The 20821-nt window shown below is 38.7% G+C and overlaps 1 protein-coding gene across 1 annotated transcript; it reads left to right on the top strand.

Moving 5' to 3' along the window:
• Positions 1–507: 507 nt before the first annotated feature.
• On the top strand, positions 508–6294 carry LOC128370940 (protein phosphatase 1D-like). Its single transcript, XM_053331124.1, has 6 exons — positions 508–1104; positions 3723–3951; positions 4808–4932; positions 5056–5237; positions 5617–5841; positions 6211–6294. Exons 1-6 carry the CDS (start codon positions 588–590, stop codon positions 6292–6294), a joined length of 1362 nt encoding a protein of 453 aa, XP_053187099.1. The 5' UTR covers positions 508–587.
• The last annotated feature ends 14527 nt before the right edge of the window (positions 6295–20821 follow it).

Raw genomic sequence — 20821 nt, 5'->3', positions numbered from 1 at the left:
TAACACTGCCTCAACTTAAAATGTCTTCAGAAGTTTCATTCTTAATCACAATTGTTATAAACTCACTCAGATTCAGTCAGCAGCTAGTTGAAGTCACTGTTCAGAAAAACGACTTTAACCAAATGTTTTTTTAATTGATTCGGGGCTTTTGAAAAAAAAACATTGGGGTGAGACAACTATGAAATCGTAAACACGTGTCATAAAGGCTATTTAGTAACTTTAGGTAGTACAATTATGCTAAAGCGAATTAGACAGCATCTGGAATCCCTCAATGAAAAATTGAAATGGGCAAGAGTAACTGCGGTAGCTTGTGTGGGGGTCTGTAAAGTGACCCTTGCCTGCATTTCAAATGTTTTCGAGCGCCAACCATGCGCCAACGCAAGCAGGGCGTGCCTTACGTAGTTGTTGATAGGTGGGAAAACATGACGTCATTACGTACAGCGGGACGTTTCGGTGAAGATAAACAAAAAGGAAGGAAGCCTTCGGCCATACAATCGCGGCAAAACATCGGTTCAAAATTTTAGCACATTTAGCAACTACATGTGTGCCTTTGTTGTTTAAATAGACAGTGTGACGCGTTCACGACCATGGACGACGGAGTAATATTTCGTATGAGTGCATTTTCCGAGCAAGGAGGGAGGAAATACATGGAGGATGTTGTCGAGATAAGAATCGAGTACGAGCCGACGCCGTCGCCAGCCGAAGATTATCCAAAATCGCAGAGACATGGAGGACAGGAAACAGCGGAGGGTGAAGCCGCTAAACAGACTGAAAACGACACACATGAGCAGAACGCCGCTGCGGAGTCTGCCCCAGTTTCTGCTGTGTGGGTAGAGAGTCTGTTAAACGAGGACAGTGGCAACAACAGTGCACCGGCTTCAGACGGAAAAGTCACGGAGCACGTAGTCAACACTCGGAGGTCTGTGGCGTTTTTCGCAGTTTTCGACGGTCACGGGGGTCGGGAGGCTGCACACTTCGCCAGAGAGAATCTGTGGGATTTGTTAAAAAGGCAGCGGGGTTTTTGGTCGAAAGACCACAGTGAAGTGTGTGCTGCTCTGCGGAAAGGCTTCATCGCTTGTCATCATGCAATGTGGAAAGAGCTACGTAAGTCATCAAAGTTGTAGCCCACCTACTCATATGTATTGCTGTGTGTGTGTGTACGTTGCTGCATCATTCTCGCTGCCACAGTCTCTGCAGCGCTTTAAACTGTGTCATGTGAGGCAGTATCGCTCTCAGCTGGTAGGATGATGCTCATCCCAGCATAAATAAACACACTGCGCCGTCATCTGACCACTGCACAGCTTTTAGTGTAGAAATGGCCACCCACAGTAATAACTCTAAAAGTGTGCGTCAGAGAAGATGGTGTTAGTGGATTAAGGATTAGGAATAAAAATGCACACCTGAAGCAGCGTCTCAAAACATAAATCATTTGAATTGTTGTGGAGTCTTAGTCTGTGTATGACATGATCCTAATCCTGGCAGTCATACTGGGTTTTAAATCAGGTTCAATGTGCTTTATTTTGGTGGTGATCCATCTCATCTTCTGTTTACATTCTGCATGGCAGGTTGAGCCTTTGACAGTGTATGGTGGCCACTCAGTTTCAACATCACTCTCTATTGAAAGCATGTACATTTAATCCATCCATCTTTTAATGTCACAATAATATCATGCATACTGTATAATACACACATGTATCTGCAGTAAGAACAAAATAGGCCTGGATCAGTATTTGGATCCTTGAATGAGGTTAAGAGAAGCAGGATTTACTGGGAAAGCCTCTACCAAACAAACTCTACCAAACTTTAACTGTTTCAAATAGCCAAGTCAGTGCTACATGATTTTTTAACGCTGATAATTGAGACATGGAGCTCAGATCACACTTTTTCTCTACCAATAGAAAATCTTACACCTCAACTCAAGGTATCTGTCAAAGCCCAGCGCCAATCCAGTACAGATTTTTCCTAAATTTAAAATCTGCTTACCTCAATGACTGGAACTCACTGGGTCATTTTTATGAGAGGTGATATGAGGACAAGGATTAGTGTTTTTCTTGGAGCTGAGTTGGTGACCTTTAATGATTTCATGAATGTAACACATCAAAACACTCATTTTAGTTATGTGTCTGATGATCCAGCCTAGATACCTGGCCTGGATCACTGGGGGACACATATTTTTAGGAGTGTAATAGTGCAGTAATAAGAGGATTGCCAGGGAGGAGTTTGGGGGAAAATACTGTCAGCCTGGTTGGTAGACTCTGGTTAAAGGTGTCATTTGGAGTTTCTGGCCTCTAGGAGTGGGTCCCTGCTTTATTGGTCTCATATTGCGCCAATGAGGTCAAAGAAGAAGATGACGACAAGTTAGTAAAAATGGAAGTGAACTATGCCGGATTAAAGTAAAATAAATGTTCACTTAGGAAGGAAAAACGTTCAATACTTCTGTCAGACCTCAAGCATACACACATGCATTTTGGTCAGTAATCGCTCCATGTAAACATGACATGAGTTTGTTTACAAGAAAATGGCACAGTGTTGCTCTTAAGCTTGAGCCTGAAGTCTAAACACCAGCTCTGCAGGAATACATGTTTCTATGGTAACATGATTCAGAGATTTCAAATCCTGGTTTATTAAAAGGAATATCTCACAAATAAGCCTGATTCAGTAGTAATAGTTCAGAAGTCAAGTAAGCATGGCTGATATGTAAGGCCACGTGTATGCAATAATAGTAAGAAATAACTGATGATAATAATAATAATAATAATAATAATGATTTTTGGATAGGGACAGTGCATATTAATGAACATACATGTTAGACATCTCTGTAAATATGCCGGATTATAGCAAGTTGCTAATTTGCATCCGTAGTCCCTAATGAGTGAAATAAATATAAAAAAAGAATACAAGTCGAAGTGATAGACTATAAATAGTATAACCATAATGCCATAATGATCTGGTTTGATGGAATGTTTTGGGTTTTTTTTTTCATCAAATGAGACATTGTTTTTTCATTTAGCTAGTTTTACTGTAGTGTAAAAAAAACAGAAAATATAACAATTGCTTTACTTTGATTGCTGTAAGAAGCTTTAGTATAATTCAGTGGGATTAGAGGATACAGAACCAAACAATTCCCTATGGCTGCTCTTAAGGCCATGGGCCGTACAGCCACTGCAAAAATTGAATTAAGCAGGTTCAAAGGTGCACATTTGTCTCTGATTGACTTGCAGACTGAACTCATGTTGACATGTTTGTTTACATGTGGTTGATGACATATCTTGTTTTAGACATAGCCTAAAAAATGAGGCTTCCTGAGCTGACAATATTTATACCTTTTTGTGAGAGATGCAAAGTCTTTTTAACTGACTTCTTTCTGCTATTTATAATCCTCTTATGCCTCCATTGGTGTGTAGTGTAAATCAGACACAAGTCCAGTAAAGTATTTTTACCTTCAGTGTACATTCTTCACTCGGCCTTGCCAGTGCTTGTTAAAAGGTGCTACTTTCTTTTAAACCACAGAAATCTAAACTCTTCTACATTTAGTAGCCTATACATTGCAGTCTGATTATTCTAAAGTGGTAAACAACCAACTAGTTCAACAGCATTTTGACGTTGTGTTGGTGTCATTACTGATAGTACTAGCAGGGTTTCACTTTGTACGTCTGTGATCAGTTACTCACTCACATCAACAGCTGTGCATCATTTTTTTTTTATTTTGCTTTCTGTTACAGCGGAGTGGCCGAAGACTATCACTGGCCTACCAAGCACATCGGGCACCACAGCCAGCGTGATCGTGATCCGTGGAGTTCACATGTATGTCGCCCACGTAGGGGATTCAGCGGTAGTGGTTGGAGTGAAAGAAAATGACTCCGATATCACGCTCCAAGCACTTGAAGTCACACAAGACCATAAACCTGAACTTCCTAAAGAAAAAGAAAGGATTGAACGATTGGGTGGCAGGTGAGTTGGTTGACAGGATTTCAGAGAAAAGTCAGCATGGCTATAAGCAGGAAAATTGAATGTGGACTTTGGCTACAAGTGCCAAAATAATTTCCTAGTATTAGTAATCACAAGCTTGATAAGTAAGTAAGTACACATCTACACAACTTGAATGAGGGAGCATGGATTCAATACAAACTCACACCAATAAACTGAAGTAAACAGTGAATCCACTTCTGTGAACAGCCAACAGTTCTTTAGGTATGGAATTCCCATTATCTGCTAAATGTTGTAGAAATACTTGGGCTATTTGTATTCCTTATCATTTTCCTATCTGGACACCAATACACAGCCTGTGTTAACATCCTGTTAACACTATACTATCATTATACAGTGCACTCCAGTGAAGTGTATATGCAAGTGGATTTTACTCAGCAGACATAATTACTTTGAGGAAAGCAGTGAACAGCTAAGGGATGACACACTAACCCAGAGTCAGCTCTCTCACTGAATAGAGTGGCCAACTTGACCCAGGTGAATGCTTCCGTATTTAGACTAAACAGAGAGATGAACCAAGACTGTGGAATCAAAACAATGAGATAATACAAGACAATATGCATGAGTGTGCTAATTATACACCTAAGACAGTACTGTCATTTTCCATGCACTGTCACTAGCTCAAAAGACCCCATGGTGAAATTTAAATAGTTTTCAAAAGAGCTCAGCCTATCTCAAATTAAGCATGAATCTTTAAATTCTGTGATGCTTCACTGTTGCAAAATTGCCGATTCTTTTTTTCTTCGTTGCTGTATTTTTTCTGGCTCATAAGCTTACCTTTGTATGGAAGTTTATTGTTGCGTTATTCCTGTAACTGTAGTGTAATGAAGAAATCAGGTGTGAACCGTGTTGTGTGGAAGAGGCCCAGACTGACTCATAACGGCCCTGTGAGGAGGAGTACAGTCATCGATCAGATCCCCTTCCTGGCTGTGGCTCGATCCCTCGGTAATGATAGCGATGATTGCTTGTGTTTTCCATAAGATTTTACTGTATGTTTTTAAATTAATATCTTCTCTCCATTATCTTACCTTCGCTTAAAAGTGATATTATTCTCTTATCCGTTGAAAGGTGACCTCTGGAGCTACGATTTCTACAGTGGGGAGTTTGTGGTTTCTCCCGAGCCTGATACCACGGTGATGACCCTTGACCCCAAACGGCATCGCTACATCATCCTAGGCAGTGATGGACTGTGGAATATGATGCCACCCAAGAATGCTGTCAATATGTGTTATAGCCATGACAAAATGGTGGTGCGTAATTGTACAACTAATATATAGTAACATGTTTCTGTGACATTGGACAATAGTTTCAAGGAACAAGGATTTTTATTGTCATTCCAGCCACTGTAGGTACATGAAAGAGAATGAAAAACCATACTCAGGTCCAGGATAATAAAAAAAAAAGTGTAATAAAATAATGAACATGTACATAATAAGGCATAAATAAATACAATAAATAGATAAAGTAAACAGTGTAGTGTACTAGCAGACAATAAAATCTCAGATGATATTGAGTTGTTATCAGAAAAGAATTAGTATTCCCAGAAGAAACTCTATCCTTGTATACATTATTTTATAAAAACATACATTTTCTTTCTCCCTTCGCTGTTGATTTCTTTATGCTTCTTAGGGACCAAAGGGGATGTCTTGTGCCCGCCGACTTGGATGCACAGCTTTACTGTTTTGGAAAGAACGCATGCTTCGTGCAGACAACACAACAGTGATTGTCCTGGCGCTGCAGGAGCACGGAACGTCGATCCCTATGCATAGCGATGAGATTGTTGTTGATATGAATAGAGGAATTGATCATGTTCCCTACCCAGGAACTACCTATAACACATGTGAGGTTCCAAAGGTCAGTGTCATTTCTTTGCTTCATCCTAATTTTAGTTTTTTAACCTTTCACTAGGATGGACCATAGAAACCATAAAGCAACAATAACATATTTTCCAAATGCAGAGCTGGTTACTGCTGGACCACTCTGGCAACGGAATAATATACTGCATATATTTTTTTGTTTGTTGTTTCCTATTCACTGTTTTGTCCTTTTTTATATATTCAAGTCCAGTTTTGGTTTTTAATTTTGTCATTTTGGTTTCAACTTTCACCAGTTAGAATATGAAGGTTCGTAGACACCAATAGGTGTCCACATGAGGTCATACCAACAGTTTCCATCAGTGCTCCATTGGTTCACCATATCACTCTTTGTTTTCGGGGCCAACAGACGGAGCATGAGGATGACATGTTTTATGAAGAAGATGAGATATATGGAGAAGAACATGAGGGATGGCCATGCCTGGAGTGGTAGTGAGGTGACTGCTCATAAAAATGTAAAGCAACTGAACAGACTGAATTGCCAGGTTCCTGTTGCTGAACCAGCTGTTTGGATTTAAAGATGATACACTTCCCTTGATAGTCCCTCAATATTTCTATTGATATTATGCTGTTATAAAGAGCTGTAGATGTCTTTAAATATGTTCCCCAATATTTACCAAAGTTCCTCTTTAGTGAGATAACCAACTTAAAACACAGAATCTTTGTTAATTTAAGACATCATTATCATTACTTTATAATTAAAAGGTTAAATGCAAGATTATATCATGTGTACCAGTAGAGGGAGACAGTGAAATTGCCTGCTTTTTTTAAATAGCCAGGCCATATCCACCAATACCTAACAGAAAGCCTTAGCATGTAGCTAAAATAAGAAATTATGTCACAGGTTTCCAACCAAACTCTGCACCATTTTCCTGAAGTATAACTCTCCAGTATTGAATTGTTTTGGTAACATACCATTTACAGTGTCTTGTATTTAGTCTTAGTATGTACCAAATAAGAAAACAGTGGCGCTGTTCATGATTGGGTTTCATGAAGGACTGTGGTATTGAATGAATAAATTGCACAAACACTATTTTCTTCATATTCATTTACTGAATATGAATTCTATCCCTTCATCTATATTTGATGAAAACCAGTAGCTGAACACTTGATCTAAACTTTCCACAAACCTTTTAAGAGTAGAGGGACTTCCTTTGAAGGACAACAGGACTGTTAGATTTTTTTAAAAATGTTTCCCTTATTAATACCGTTGAAAAGACTATTAATTTATAAAAAGTGAATGGATACTACACTAGAGAGCATTGGCACTGCTTTTACCTCCCAAATTAGAATGCCAAAACTTCCATTCTTTCAAGTGAAGGTAGTATATTTGTATTTGTGTGCTATCTATCGGCACATTATTTACTGTGTCTATGCAGCACACCTAAAACGTAACGTAGAACCATCTGAACACATTTTAATCCAACTATTGTTTATGTCCATGATTTTAGTCTTCGTCCATTTGTAACAGCTTTCATCTGTGTGTCCCATTGTTAATCTTTGATTAATGAATGGCAAGTTCTGTTTCAAATATGTTCCAATTCACAAATAAGCATGTATTATTTTGTATTAGTAATTAAATAATTTAAATGATGGAAAATATATATATTTAATACATTTTTTCTGTATTTGCTTAATTTCTTTATTTCAGCAAAGTGATGCAGAGAATGCTCCCTCCCTATTTAAAGAAAGTTCCACCACACTGGAGCAGGCATTTGGGCTGTATGAAGCAGCTTTCTGTGCCACCGCACAGCTCTTACCTGATGTTGACTGTGTGAGGGCCTCGCAGCCCCCCTCAGATGGTTCGGAGAATGTTTTCGAAAAGCAAGACTCGACAACCCAAATGGACCCTGCTACTTCTGCTCCTCTGTTAAAAAGGTCACGCCACTCTCCACACATTGCTCCCAAACTTCAAGCCCCTCACCGCCTGCTTAGCAAAAGTTTTCCCCACAAGACACCTCAGAGCATAGTACAAAGTGAACAATCCTGTCAAACTCGTGCTCAGAAGAGAGAAAGAAGCTCCTCTGAGGAAGTCGTACCACAGCAACACAACGCTGCCTTGTGTGTGTTCTGAATCTTGTCTCATAGAAGCAATGTTTTTGCCCTGAGACGTATGCCACAGGCCTCTTCCTAGATGTATACTTTTATACAAAGTTTTGGTTTTTGTAAATATGTGAGAAATGTGAGATTGTATATGTGATCCTGTTATGACTTTCTTCTTGCTCTCCCCCTGCCCCCTCTAAAAATTTTAGTGTTTGTGGAAATTTTAGATTTGTTCGATCAATCTATTTTCATACTTAAACGTATGTACAGTATAGCCTATCCAAAAGATGTATTTTGAAGGACAAAAATCTGAGATGACATCAATTTACTGGGAAATTGAGAATTGTGACACTCAAAATCTTCCAGTTTAGATTTTTATTGAATGAATAATTATTTTAAATGGTTTTACTTGTTGGATCTTTTAACATGCCTGACTTTCCTCTATTGGGGTCAATACCTCAGACCAATTGTTGATGATCTTTCCTGTTAGATGAGATGTGTTCCAAAGCCATTGCAAAGGGTTTATCTGTGTGACTGTATTATAAAATCATAGAGAAAACTTTTTTTTTTTCCATCTCATTGTGGATTCTGAGTTTCAAACTCGGGGGAATACATTGATAAGTCACAATAGAGGCCCTTTGTAGTATTTAAGAGCTCAAAATGATGGAAAACTTCAAACAAGCAATGGTCTGAGGTAAGAGTGTCATGTTAATTATGCAGGTATTGATTTTTAAATTTGTTCTGTCTTTTCTGGTGGCCAATTATGTACTGTCATGATCACAGTGGCTACTCAGCTCATTTAAAATACTTAATGCGCTTGCAAGGATGACTTAAAGGGTCAGGGTTACCCAAATCAGAGAAAAGAAACACTCTTCCACTTACTACGGTTGCATCTGTTCATATACATGTGATGATGTGTATGATTTGAGTGAACTGAGCCCTTTATGATACTAGCTGGACACTCATATCGATCCCAAACATCTCTCATTTATCATCAGCCCAAACAATCTCCTCTGTTTCACTGGTAGCGCTGCAGGAGTACAGGTTGTTGGTTATTTTGGATGCTGGTGTAAACGCCAAGATTCAATACCTGTGCCTCACTCTATAGAGTTCATTTAAAGTGTTCACTAGACACTAACACAGTTCCAACATGTCTTCCTCTTTGTTCTCATATCTGTTGTCTTTGTTTATTGTTTACATCCATAACTCGTGTTTTAATCCTCCCATAAATCAAAGTATGGTACTAATGTCAAATAATTGCCAGATTCATGATGTAGTAAATTTACAAGGTAATCATAAACTTGTGTTGATGTGGCAGCTCAGTTACTCTTCTAGCTGATTTTGTTGCCTTCTTTTTACATAAGACTGTCATGGTTGCCTTAGCACAGATGAGCCAGGAGTGCTTTTCATATGTTTTCAGATTTTGGGATGACTTCTCTAGGATGCATCAACCTCAACCATCAATCGTGCACCTTCATCGACTCTGCTGTGTATTTAACCCTGCTCCATGTGGTTAATGTTTCTCAATTATATTACAGAGCTGTTTGTTGATTTTGTACAGTACATTGATATGCAATAGAAGTTTGTACAGTACTTTATTATTATTATTATTATTATTATGCAAAGTCATTGGGTTTTTCAGGAGTCTGGCATGCTCAGATCTACTCTGTATGTTGTTAAGTTTCAAGAGATAATGGATGTTCATGGGCATGTGGTGTGTTTTGATGATTACAATACTTGGGTCTGGTTTCATACCCACTGCAGCCAGTTCTCAGGACTAACTGTATAAGTTACATGCTTAGAAAGCGACTGGATATACAGTGTCTGTGTGTTGTAATAAAGTTTTCATTTTCCAATTGGTGCTGACATGTCTGTTGTGGTTCTGTGTTTATACAACAACAATATCTAGCCCACTGTGTGGAACTGGTATCATGATGATTGACTTTATATGTTTCTGTTTAATAAATTAACTTATAAATCAACCTTAGAATGTGTCTGTATTGCTTTTAGCTACTGTGTAGTTTGAAACTTTTACTCACAGTTTTGAAGTGGGCACTTGCAATTGCATTATGTACCAGTAGATGGCAGTAATGTCAATGGATTAAACTTGTGTCCTCACAGTCTCTGCATTATCTTGTTAAACATTGTTTTGTTTTGTTGTGAGGGGGGTTCAAGGAGGCATTGTATCAAATACATTTCAATTTCAGTCACAATTTTTTTTTTTTTTTTTTTTTAAAGCAAGAAAACACACTTTGAGATGCTGTTTCCAAAGTCAAGAGTAAACTGTCATGCTCAACCTTTAAGCTGTCGTGGGGGAGAATAAAAGCTGTGAAAGTTCTCCAAATAATGGACAGTTATAAATATCTACAACTCAGCAAATTCCATCTGCTGCTGTGATATGGTAAAAATCTCCAGAACAAGCAATTATGTGGACATTGTGTTGAGATTGTTTAAAAAATGTTTAACATTTATTTTACTTCCACCACCGTTTTTAAACATTCAAAGTTAACACAATACAGCCAGTGATAAAGAATGTACTGGCAGGTGAAAAATATACATATTTTTAAAAGTGACTGCACATTTAAATGATTCCTGTTAATAGGTCTTTAGACTATGCAAATATATCCACTCAAATAGATGAAATTATTTCATATTTCTAGTTAATTGCAGTGGCAAATATTGCAACATTAACTGATCTATGTTCATTTTCTTTCCTGCTGGGAGCACTCAAATATCTGTGGTCTGTCATTGGATATAATACAGTAGATTGAAATAAATGAGGTCCGTGATAATGAGATTGTACCATTTCTGCTGTAAATTGGTCTTCAAAATGTGACTCATATAGACTTAAATTAAAACTGATGTTTTTTTCGTGTTGTGTACTGTATGGTACTTTGTGGTACTATACTTAAGGAACGCATTTCTTGTCCGTTTCTGTGACATTACAGACATCAGATCCATGATAGCAGTGTCTTGACTTGAATATTTCATTAACTGTCAGCCCAGCATCTGCTGACCTGCCTAACATGCAACATTCCCCTCTTACTGCAGACAGTCTGTCACTGTACATCAGCCAGTGGAGCGTCACGGTGTCCACCACTTCCCCCTCTACTCCCCCATCCTTGTATTTTTGTGCAAATAAGCATAAGCATCTTCACAGTAAGCTATGAGGTATTTGGAAAGAAGACTTAACATTGCAAATAATATGCAATTCTCATTACATGCCAGCCACATGTCTAGTCAGTGGAAAGATGGCTGAATGTGACGGAACCCTTTCCAGATGAAGGTCACATATTTTCAAAGAATGGTTTTTGATCTGTTTCAGCAGCTTTGGTGAATGCAGTAAGCATATTTTTTTGTGATTTGTGGGAGGTCAAACTGAGCTGAAAGTGAATCTGTCTTTAATCATCCTGTTCTTCCATGCTGTCATTTTGCTATTTGGTCTATTCTGTACACATTACATGTTTTGCATATCCGTCCGTGCTGATATCAGGTTGTTCTTTCTGAGGTGTGTCCCTCCCCCTTCCCCTCGTTAAGGCAAATTAAGGCAATAGATGCCTAAATATAGCTAAACACAATTCAAGGACAACAGTATATTTTGACATGTGGCAGAGGATATGCTACAAAAAAATGTGCAGCCTAAACATCTAAAAACCAAAAACCCTTTCACTTCCATCCTCAAATATCCATAACCATGCTTACTAGAAAGGTCAAGCAGATGCAAACTACTGACTTGAAAAAGTAGTGGAGAAACAGATGCTTCAAAACATGTATAACTCAATGGTTTGACAAGTATGAAAATCATGTAAATCATCAGAGTTCCAGAAACTTGAAACCAAAGCTGTTCTAACCTTGATGATCTATTGCTTTACCTCAACACTTTATAATCTCCACCTGTATCTGACCCCAACTCTCACTCTCTGTCTTTACAACCTACAGTATCCAACAAACATTTACATTCCAATCTTTGCATCTCACACAAAAGTTTCCCATGAAATTTTGCCGATTAAGTTAGGCTGATGTTAATCTGGCACCTTCACGCTCTTACTATGGACAGTAGCAGTAAGGGTTGTGAGTGTGAGAGTGTCACAGTCTTTGGTGGAATCTGTCTAACTCACTTCTCCCCACATCTCTGTCTCCTTATGACAGTATCTGTAGTGTTTCAACAGGCCTTTAATGGCTTTCTCTCTCCCACTCTTGGGAGGCTCTAGAGTAAGTGCTATGAGGAGGAAGACTTCTTCAGATGATGGGAGATGACGTGCCCTCCTTTTCTCTCCTTTCTCTAACTCAAAGAGGCGGGGGGCAGAAGGAGATGTGGTTGAACTGGCATGCTGGATTGGATCCTAATCAAATACTATTTTTTATCATAAATATAAGACTCACAGCAATAACCAGATTTTCACTTTTTCTTTCTGTGACAAATTGCACTCCTGCTTTGTGGCATTGGTTTCTTTTACATGCATCTTGTGATAACTCTGAGTGTTTTTAGTTAGCTGATCTTGGTGATAATTGCTGAATAGGAGGACTTGTTGGAAAACAATGGCTTGACTTGGTGGTAGGTCATGAGGTCTGGCTCCACACTGATGCCTCCAAACTGGATGGTCTGTGCTGTGATCACATGGATCTTCCCAGTAAAGGCATTTTCACAATGTTAATTTATTAGTTACTCACTTTAGACTGATGATAGCCTCATTACTTGTTTGAAAATGACAGAAACAACCCATTTCTCTCTCTCTCCTGGTGCCTCAGCCCACTCACTTATTCACTCTCTTGCTGATCTACAAGAAATTACCCCAAAGTCGCCCGTTTTTGCTTATTACCACACATGCACAGAGTAGCATAATCTGTCAGTGTCATGGAGTGAACTTAATATTAACATGACTTACTGTATGTCCAACAACGTTATATATAAACAATATATTTTTCTTATATTGGCTATGTATACTATGCTTATATAGCATTTTGATTAACAATATTTAAAGCCCCCCTTCCCTCGTTCACTCATTAGAATGACATGCAAATTTAGACACAAGAAAGTTGTTTTCAGATTCACGTGCTGAAGAGGGAAAGCTTAAGACATGCACAGTACACGCAAGCAGGGTTGTATGAGACCAATATGGCCAATCCTCTCTCTCTCTCTCTCACTCTCTCTCTCTCTCTCTCTCTCTCTCTCTCTCTCTCTCTCGTCAGCGGCTTTGGGTGATTTCGAAGAAATTGATTACTCCACTGGATAGTTGGCAAAAGAGAGTCCTTATCTGGCACTTGACGGCAAAGTTGATGGTTTGCCGTACTTAACCAAGACACCTGAAATGCAAACAGATGGTTTAAGGTAGTCCTCAGGCTCTTTAAGCACATTCACTTTTCCCAGAACAGTTAGAGAAAAGAAGGTTTGACTGCTGATCATTAAATCCACGTAGTTCTGGGCCAAGAGTTAACATGTGCAGGTGCCACAGTACCACAATTAATACCTCCATCACACTATAGTCTGCTTGGCTTTGGGTGATCTTGTGGATTACTCCAGCTGATAGTGGGGACTGCAACAAAGGCACTTTATGGCAAACCATCATCTACAAAAACTATTAAATACTATGAAACATTAAAGTGCATACTTACTTACTACATTGCACAACTTTACTTGTAATGCCTCTTTCTCACAGTGGACACTTTGGCTACGTTCACACTGCAGGCTTTAATGCAAATCTGATTTTTTGTTTGGCTGTTCATATTAGTGGCCTGAATGGAATTTGGAAATGTCAGATTGGATGAAAGGTCAAAATGCCTACACATTTGTTGGTGGTCAAAGTTGATGGTGTGCTGTACTTAACCAAGACACCTGAAACGCAAATTACTATGGCTTAAGGTAGTCCTCAGGCTCTTTAAGCTCACATTTCCAGGAACGGTTGGAGAAAAGGCGGTTTGACTGCTGATCACTTAATCCATGTAATTCAGGGCTAGGGGTTACCATGTGCGGCTGCCACAGTACCACAATACCTCCATCATCATCACCATTATTTGGGTGATCTTGTGGATTACTCCAGCTGACCAAAAAATTATACACCTTACAGTACATTTACTACACTTCACAACTTTACTTGTAATGCCTCTTTCCACAGTGGACACTTTGACTGCTGAAACATAGTATGTCTTGTATGGTCTCATTTTGGGGCTGGATTTAGAGGTTATGGTTACGGTTAAGGTAAGGTGGTAGAGATTTTGAGGTTAAGATTCTTAATCCTTAAATTGTGTGGTTTTGAAATCTATTTTACCTCACACACAAGATTTAAGGCAGATTTCCATTTCCATGTGTAAGGGTGGTGGGAGATAATTAGGTTGAACAAGTATTGTATGTTGGGGTAAGAACCAGTTTTTCTTATCAATGGAGGATGACAAAAGCATACAAAAGCTTAAAAAACAATAAGTATTCTGCAGTTATGCTTTACATTAACAAATTAACTAGAACAAAAGCCAAGGTGCTTGCAGGATTTGGATAAACTGCATCAAAATGTTTAAAAAAAACCCTGACCTTAGCTAAGAGCCATCAACTGACAAACCTAGGGAGATTTCACAGAGTGATGTGTGTGCCATGATGATTAACTACCCAATGGTGACCTCTTGAGAAGTGTATGATACGTGAGGGGAGTACTCCTTTTTTGTTAAGGCCGTTTTGTCACTATATGTAACCACAGCAAAAGACTGGGGTTTAATCCTCCACTTATGTGTTCCTGCTGGCTGTCAGGTGTCTATCTGACCTCCCATGACTTATAAGGCTCTTACTCTGATCAAACTGCTAAAAGCTGGATTATAATGCCATAGAGGGTCATCACTGTGAACCAGAGGTGAGAAGACTGTTATCCTGCCTCATTCAAAGTGAGATTTAGTTCTGTGGAAAGATCTAATGGTAATCCCATTGACCAGATTAAACTGTGTGCAGACCATAATCTTATGAATCACTATTAATTTATTTGACTCTGGTTGAAGATGTGTGTAATGAATAAATAGTAAACTGCTAGAAATTATTAATCAGATGGAGGCCCTCCCCCTGTCTTTTTTAAATTGCATTTTTTTCCTGTGGGCTGCAAACAATATCAAATAAATTCCGTTTATTTCATCCATACAACAGAGACAGTGTGAAGAAATAAAGCCTTGCACTGACCTTGACTTCTTGACTTGTTCCCAAGTCCGTTTAGCTCCACTAGGGTTGCATCTGAAATAATGATGTTAATGGTCACACATGGGATAACTGCAGGAACAAGAATTTATGGAACGCACAACTCATGCCGTCACACGGAGGAGCTGAGCCTCAAAAGAACTCAATGGCAAATATAAAGGAAAGGAAAGGCAGTGATGTCCGTTTATATTGTCCGATAAATTAATTTAGAGTCGGCAATTTTCTGCCAGCATTCCTTCCTGGCTTTTGCTGCGGCAACAGTGTTGCTTTTGGCCTGGATGATGTGTAATTAATAATAATTGTCTGCTCCTCCATGGTAAAGTAGGCTGCTCTACAGGATTTCTCCATGTTTGTGATTGGTCAAACGCTGCAAACACTGCCTTGTATGTGAGCGCGCAGAGATCCAGATTGGAAAACCCTGGGTTCAATTACCGAGTTGATAACCAGCTTCGTAGTACCGTTTATCAGGATTGTGAATGTCCTTATAAATCAACCCAGGTAACGGAGAGATATCCTTTGTGTGTTAATCCAGCTTCGTAGTACAGGCCACAGGTGCCTTTGCTGACCATCAGCTAATTAAAATTTCCTGGTTTAACCACAGCTATCCTGTTAGGCTAAGCAGTCACACCGAGTCTTAAATAATCCTACACTATAGCTCCTGTCATGTTCCAACTGAGGTTTACATGTGGTGGTGTTGTGCTTTTTCGCTGATACAGTGACTCAAGCACTAGTAAAAATGAAACAGAGGTATTATGAAATTCATATTTGTATGTAGGCCTATAGTGTATTTGATGACATTATTTAATTGCAATTGTGGAATGGAATGGAAAGTGTAGCCAGATAAAGTTTATAAAGTGTAGATAAAAATATAAATGGCACACATTTAAATAAAAAAAAAAACAAAACATATCAGTATAAATATGAGTAAAAAAGTGAGCAAATGTGAATAGGAGAAACCAAGTCAAAGTGAAATCACACAAATGCTCCTATTATTTTAATTCACAAAAGCTCTTTTTTGATAAATGCTTGTACAAAAGACCTAATTCAATAAGACAGAGTGTGTGATCTTCCTTGTTACAGCTGTTTTCGTTGTTGTGCTCATGCCAAATTTGGGTACGTACGCAAACACAGATGGCTGCAGATGTAAAAAAAAAAAACCAACAACATCAAAAATAACACAGAGGGCCAAAGTAAAAAGAAACTGTTGACTAATCTCATTCCTAATTCCCTGCTGGCGATGGAGGCAGTTCCCAAGTCACTGAATTTATATCACTAGAATGTGTTGTCTTTTCACTTTTGATTAAGGTGAGAGTGAAGGCAGGATGATGTGCTGTAGCCCGGGAGCTGTCCAATGCCTCTTCTGTCACTGCCAGTGTGTCTGCAGCTTTTTACACTTTCACATGCTCAACACAATCTACTGTAAAGGAAGGCTGACTCCAGCTACACAGAGCCAAACAAACATCTATACACATTTAATTCAACTTCAGCTGACCCACTAAGACTATTAAGCCATTGGCATTGGCACAGCCTTTTCTGGAGTTGCCAAAGAGTTCATGTTAGGGTGCAACAACTATGAACAGGTTCTACAATGATACTGGACAACAAGCATAGGATAGTGGATGTGTGTTTCAAATGTTTTCCTATGACAATTAGGTTCCCCTTACTTATACACACACACAGCAGTTCAAGATCTCTAACTGCTTGTGTATTGAAACCTGCTGAAGTGACAAGAACATCTCAATCTATGCACAAGTAAAGGTAACAAAAACAATTATGATCCAACTGAATGTAAAAGAGAGTAATTGAAAGAAGCTTATGTAGAAGCGTATGTAGAATTTAGTGGCATAAAATTCACAAGTATATTTTAATTAGTGTGTAATAACCCGAAAATGAGAATGGTTGTGTTTTCATTACCTTAGAAGGAACCCTTTATATCCACATAGACAACCCTCTATTTTGCACCACCATGTTTATACAGTAGGTCAAAAAGGACACCCCAAACCTAGAGAGGTCCTTTTTGCAAATTTCATGAGTTTCGCAGCCACTACAGTTTCTCCTATACACTTGGAAGAGGAGGGAGAGGGGTATTCAATTGGGTGCAGTGGCGTGCACAGATTTTTTGAAGGGCGGGGGCGAAAAGAAAAAAAAGGGCACATACAGCACGTTATTGGCCTCCAATAGGGCACCGTAGCACGCGTTTTGGCTCCCAAGAGGGCACCTTAGCACATGTTCTGACTGCCAAGAGGGCACCTTAGCATGCATTCTGGCTCCCAAGAGGGCAGTTTAGTGTGTTTTGCCACCCAGGAGGACACCTTAGCACGCGTTTTGGCTCCCAAGAGGGCACCTTAGCATGCGTTCTGGCTCCCAAGAGGGCACCTTAGCATGCGTTCTGGCTCTCAAGAGGGCACCTTAGCACATGTTTTGGCTTCCAAGAGAGCACATTAGCGCACGTTTTTCCAACAATTGCCCCCCCCCCCCCCCTTTTTGTGCACACCACTGGTTGGGTGCAATCATCAAAAGCAGAAGAAGAAGCAGCAGCAGAAGAAGCAGAACACATTTGTTGCAAGAACCATCTCATTGGACACAACAGTGTTTTGGCCAAAATGCTTGTGACATGCTTACAATGACAATGGTAATATACTGATACAGGTATAACATTTACCATAGACTTTACACTTTACCTTACACTGGATGAAAAGAAGTGATCAGTTGTTTTCCCCTCTACACTACATAAAGCTTTGCTTCTTAAACCCCAATATGCACTGTCTTTCCTTAAAGTAATCTGATTGTCCGGATGAATAGCAGAGCAGGTGGACCCAAATGCAGAGACTATAAAAAGCACTTCATTGGGGCTGAGCAGGCAAGACAAAAAGTGTCTGAAGCAGACTGAAATACAACAGAACACAACAGCAGAAGAACAGAAAACCAAGACTTAAGTTACAAAAAGAGTAATTACAATTAGGACAGGTGAGTAAAACACAGGTGAAATCACAGGAAATACAGACAACAAACACAAGGAGAAAACTTTTCAAAATAAAACAGGAACTAAAACTAAAAGCTCAGGCAGGATGTGACCCCTAAACTATGAGGGTCATTGTATATTAGGGCATTTTATATATTGCACTATTTATATATGAATTGATTGTCTGTAGGTAACTCTATTATTTATATAGTCTTAATCTTGATATTAATATATTTATGTACACCCATGTGTCCATGCAGACAAAAGAGACAAAACTGTGCTTAATCACATGGGAGCTACAGGGAGGGTTCCTCCTCGGATTGAAGAACTGTGGCTCTGGTCTATAGCAACTGCAAAATAAAAAAGGTTAAAAGGATAGGATTAGAAAATAATCCTGTTAGAAAATTGGAAGGTTATTCATAATTCATCCTGAAGTGGACATGAATGTCTTTACCAAATTACATGGCAATCTATTTAATGGTTGTTGAGACATTTTAGTCCACTGCTTTATTAGATAACCATTTATAAGTCCACTGCTTACAAATGGTTATCTAATGTTGGCATGAGAGTTGGTCTAATGCTGGGGATTATCAAAGTCACTGAAATACATTGTCTGAGAACACTTTGTCAGTATGACTGTCTGACAAATTGTTTTTTTGTTTTGTTTTGTTTGTTTGTTTGTTTTTTGCATTAACATGATAAAGAATCGTAATTTCTCTTGTATTTAATTAGGTGGTTTAGCAAAAACAGGCCCTCTCATCTGGTTGTTCAAATAGCATTTAAATTTGTATTTTTTTAATTAGTCATTTTCACCTTTTGAGCAGCCTATACGTTACTATGTCAGCACTTGGTCACTACCTCAATGAAATCCCAGATGTAACTCAACAACAATAATAACTGTAACTATAATTGATGTATTGTGTTATAATACAATCTCAAAAACCATGCAGGTCATCATAAAGTTTGAAAGAATGCACAATACTTAATGTTGAAGACATGTATAGTATATCCAGAGTTTGTTACATTGTAGCTTTTCTTTGTATAGTGAGCTGGAGTGCCATGCAGCTACACTGAGTGTCATGTAATATTGAGTACTGTGGAGCCCTCTTGTCCTCTCACGTCCCATCTACCACTGTCAGATGCCCTGGGGCACTGAGGCAGGCTTATTTGGCTATGAAAGGTCCCTTCTGCTCTCAAAAAAGAAGCACACATAAAGTGTTTAAAGTGTTATGCACAGTAGACACTTAGGACCCTAATACTGCTAAGCAATACTGGATGATGATGATGTCTTTCCTGCTGGTTGCTCAAAAAATCTTGGGTGAGTTGGACAGAGTAGAGATGAATTGCAAATCAACCCAACAAAAGACTTCTGCTGGTTGTCTCTGATGGGATCTCTGACACTTCTGGGTCCAAGAAACAGCACAAGAGTGGAGGGTTTAAAAAGACAACAAGTAAATGATTGAACAGCAAATCTAATGCAGCAAAGCAGCCAGAGAGCTACAGCACCCCACAGGATAAAGGTTTAGAACTTTGTAACTAATAATGTCCTCAGTCAGACATGACCTGCTTTAGTCAAAAATATTAAAATATCCCACTTGTCCCACTGAGTATCCTGTTGTGTGTCTTGGCTTTATTTCAAACAGTATGTTCTCATAACTAGTAAAAAAAAAAATTCAAGTTAACATTTTTCTAACTGTCTGGGTAAAAATGTTTTTATCATGATAAGATTAAACATTATATGATAATAAGAGTATATCACATTGAGACAGACGAATCACAACTTCTCTCACCTCTAGTGACAAGGCTTTCTTTATTTTATGTTTTTGTACTAATATCAAAATTAAATTAGGATACACTGTGTTATACTTGCAATTCAAATTACAAAGTACAATACATCTAACAAGTAGTACATCAACCACGAAAGAGAGAATGCTACTACATTTGTGCTAGAAATTTAGATCCACACACATAGTGCTGATTAGACTGTCACCCTTTTGAAAGCTGCGGCTAAATCAATTTGTAGGAAAACATGTCTTCCTGTAAATCCAATGAATCTAAACAAACAAATTCAGTAGTGGTGTGACAGTGTCTCAACAAGGACTCAACTCTATAAAACATTAGGCCTTTAAAACATTTATTTCCTACATAAAAAAGTCTGTCTCCCATGCCAGTGAGTCAAATATTTAACTTCTTAGTTCCATTAAGTGAACAAAGAAGCTTTTTGTTAGGCCATTGGAGGTTTGTTGCCAGTGCCACTTTGCACTGTGTGTTCACGAGGCTTTAAGATGGTTAGAATTGACTGGCGTCTCTCACTGTGTGTTTATTAGGCCTTTATTAAGTTTGGGGCTATATATTTATAGTCCCTGAAGCAAGAACAATGACTTGGCCCTCTCTTAAAAATTAGCTGTGTCTCTGCCTCTGTGTCATTAGATTAGGTTGGAATCCCAGACGCTTAGAGTCCATACTTGAAACACCGCCACAAATGGGTTAATGCAACCTAAAATTGATTACTACAACATTAGGTTTATCTGGTAGACAAAATGTCTAGGTCAGTGGACACACACACAAGGCATTCACACTAAATAACACATTCAAATCATGTAAAAGCCATCAAACTCTCTCTGTCTTTTCCTTTTACATCAACATTATGGAATGTCTGATACTGAAAATACAATTTAACATTTATCTTTCACACTGACGTTTTCAATTTTATAGAGAAGCCAAAAAATGTTTTTGATCTATGGTGTGAGATATAAAATCAAGGGACCACCTATTGTCACAATCTAT

This window comes from Scomber japonicus, chromosome 13 (assembly GCF_027409825.1).
Source record: "Scomber japonicus isolate fScoJap1 chromosome 13, fScoJap1.pri, whole genome shotgun sequence".
Classification (NCBI taxonomy): Eukaryota; Metazoa; Chordata; class Actinopteri; order Scombriformes; family Scombridae; genus Scomber; species Scomber japonicus.
The sequence above is the reverse complement of the archived record's forward strand: the minus strand, read 5'-3'. Positions and strand labels throughout refer to the sequence as shown.

What these genes read in the sequence shown, in the direction of transcription:
- LOC128370940 (XM_053331124.1), top strand. Translation starts at nt 588, where the DNA reads ATGGACGACGGAGTAATATTTCGTATGAGTGCATTTTCCGAGCAAGGA. An exon ending in ATTGAACGATTGGGTGGCAG is followed by an intron (nt 3,952 to 4,807) that starts GTGAGTTGGTTG and finishes CTGTAACTGTAG; the next exon opens with TGTAATGAAGAAATCAGGTG. An exon ending in ATAGCCATGACAAAATGGTG is followed by an intron (nt 5,238 to 5,616) that starts GTGCGTAATTGT and finishes TATGCTTCTTAG; the next exon opens with GGACCAAAGGGGATGTCTTG.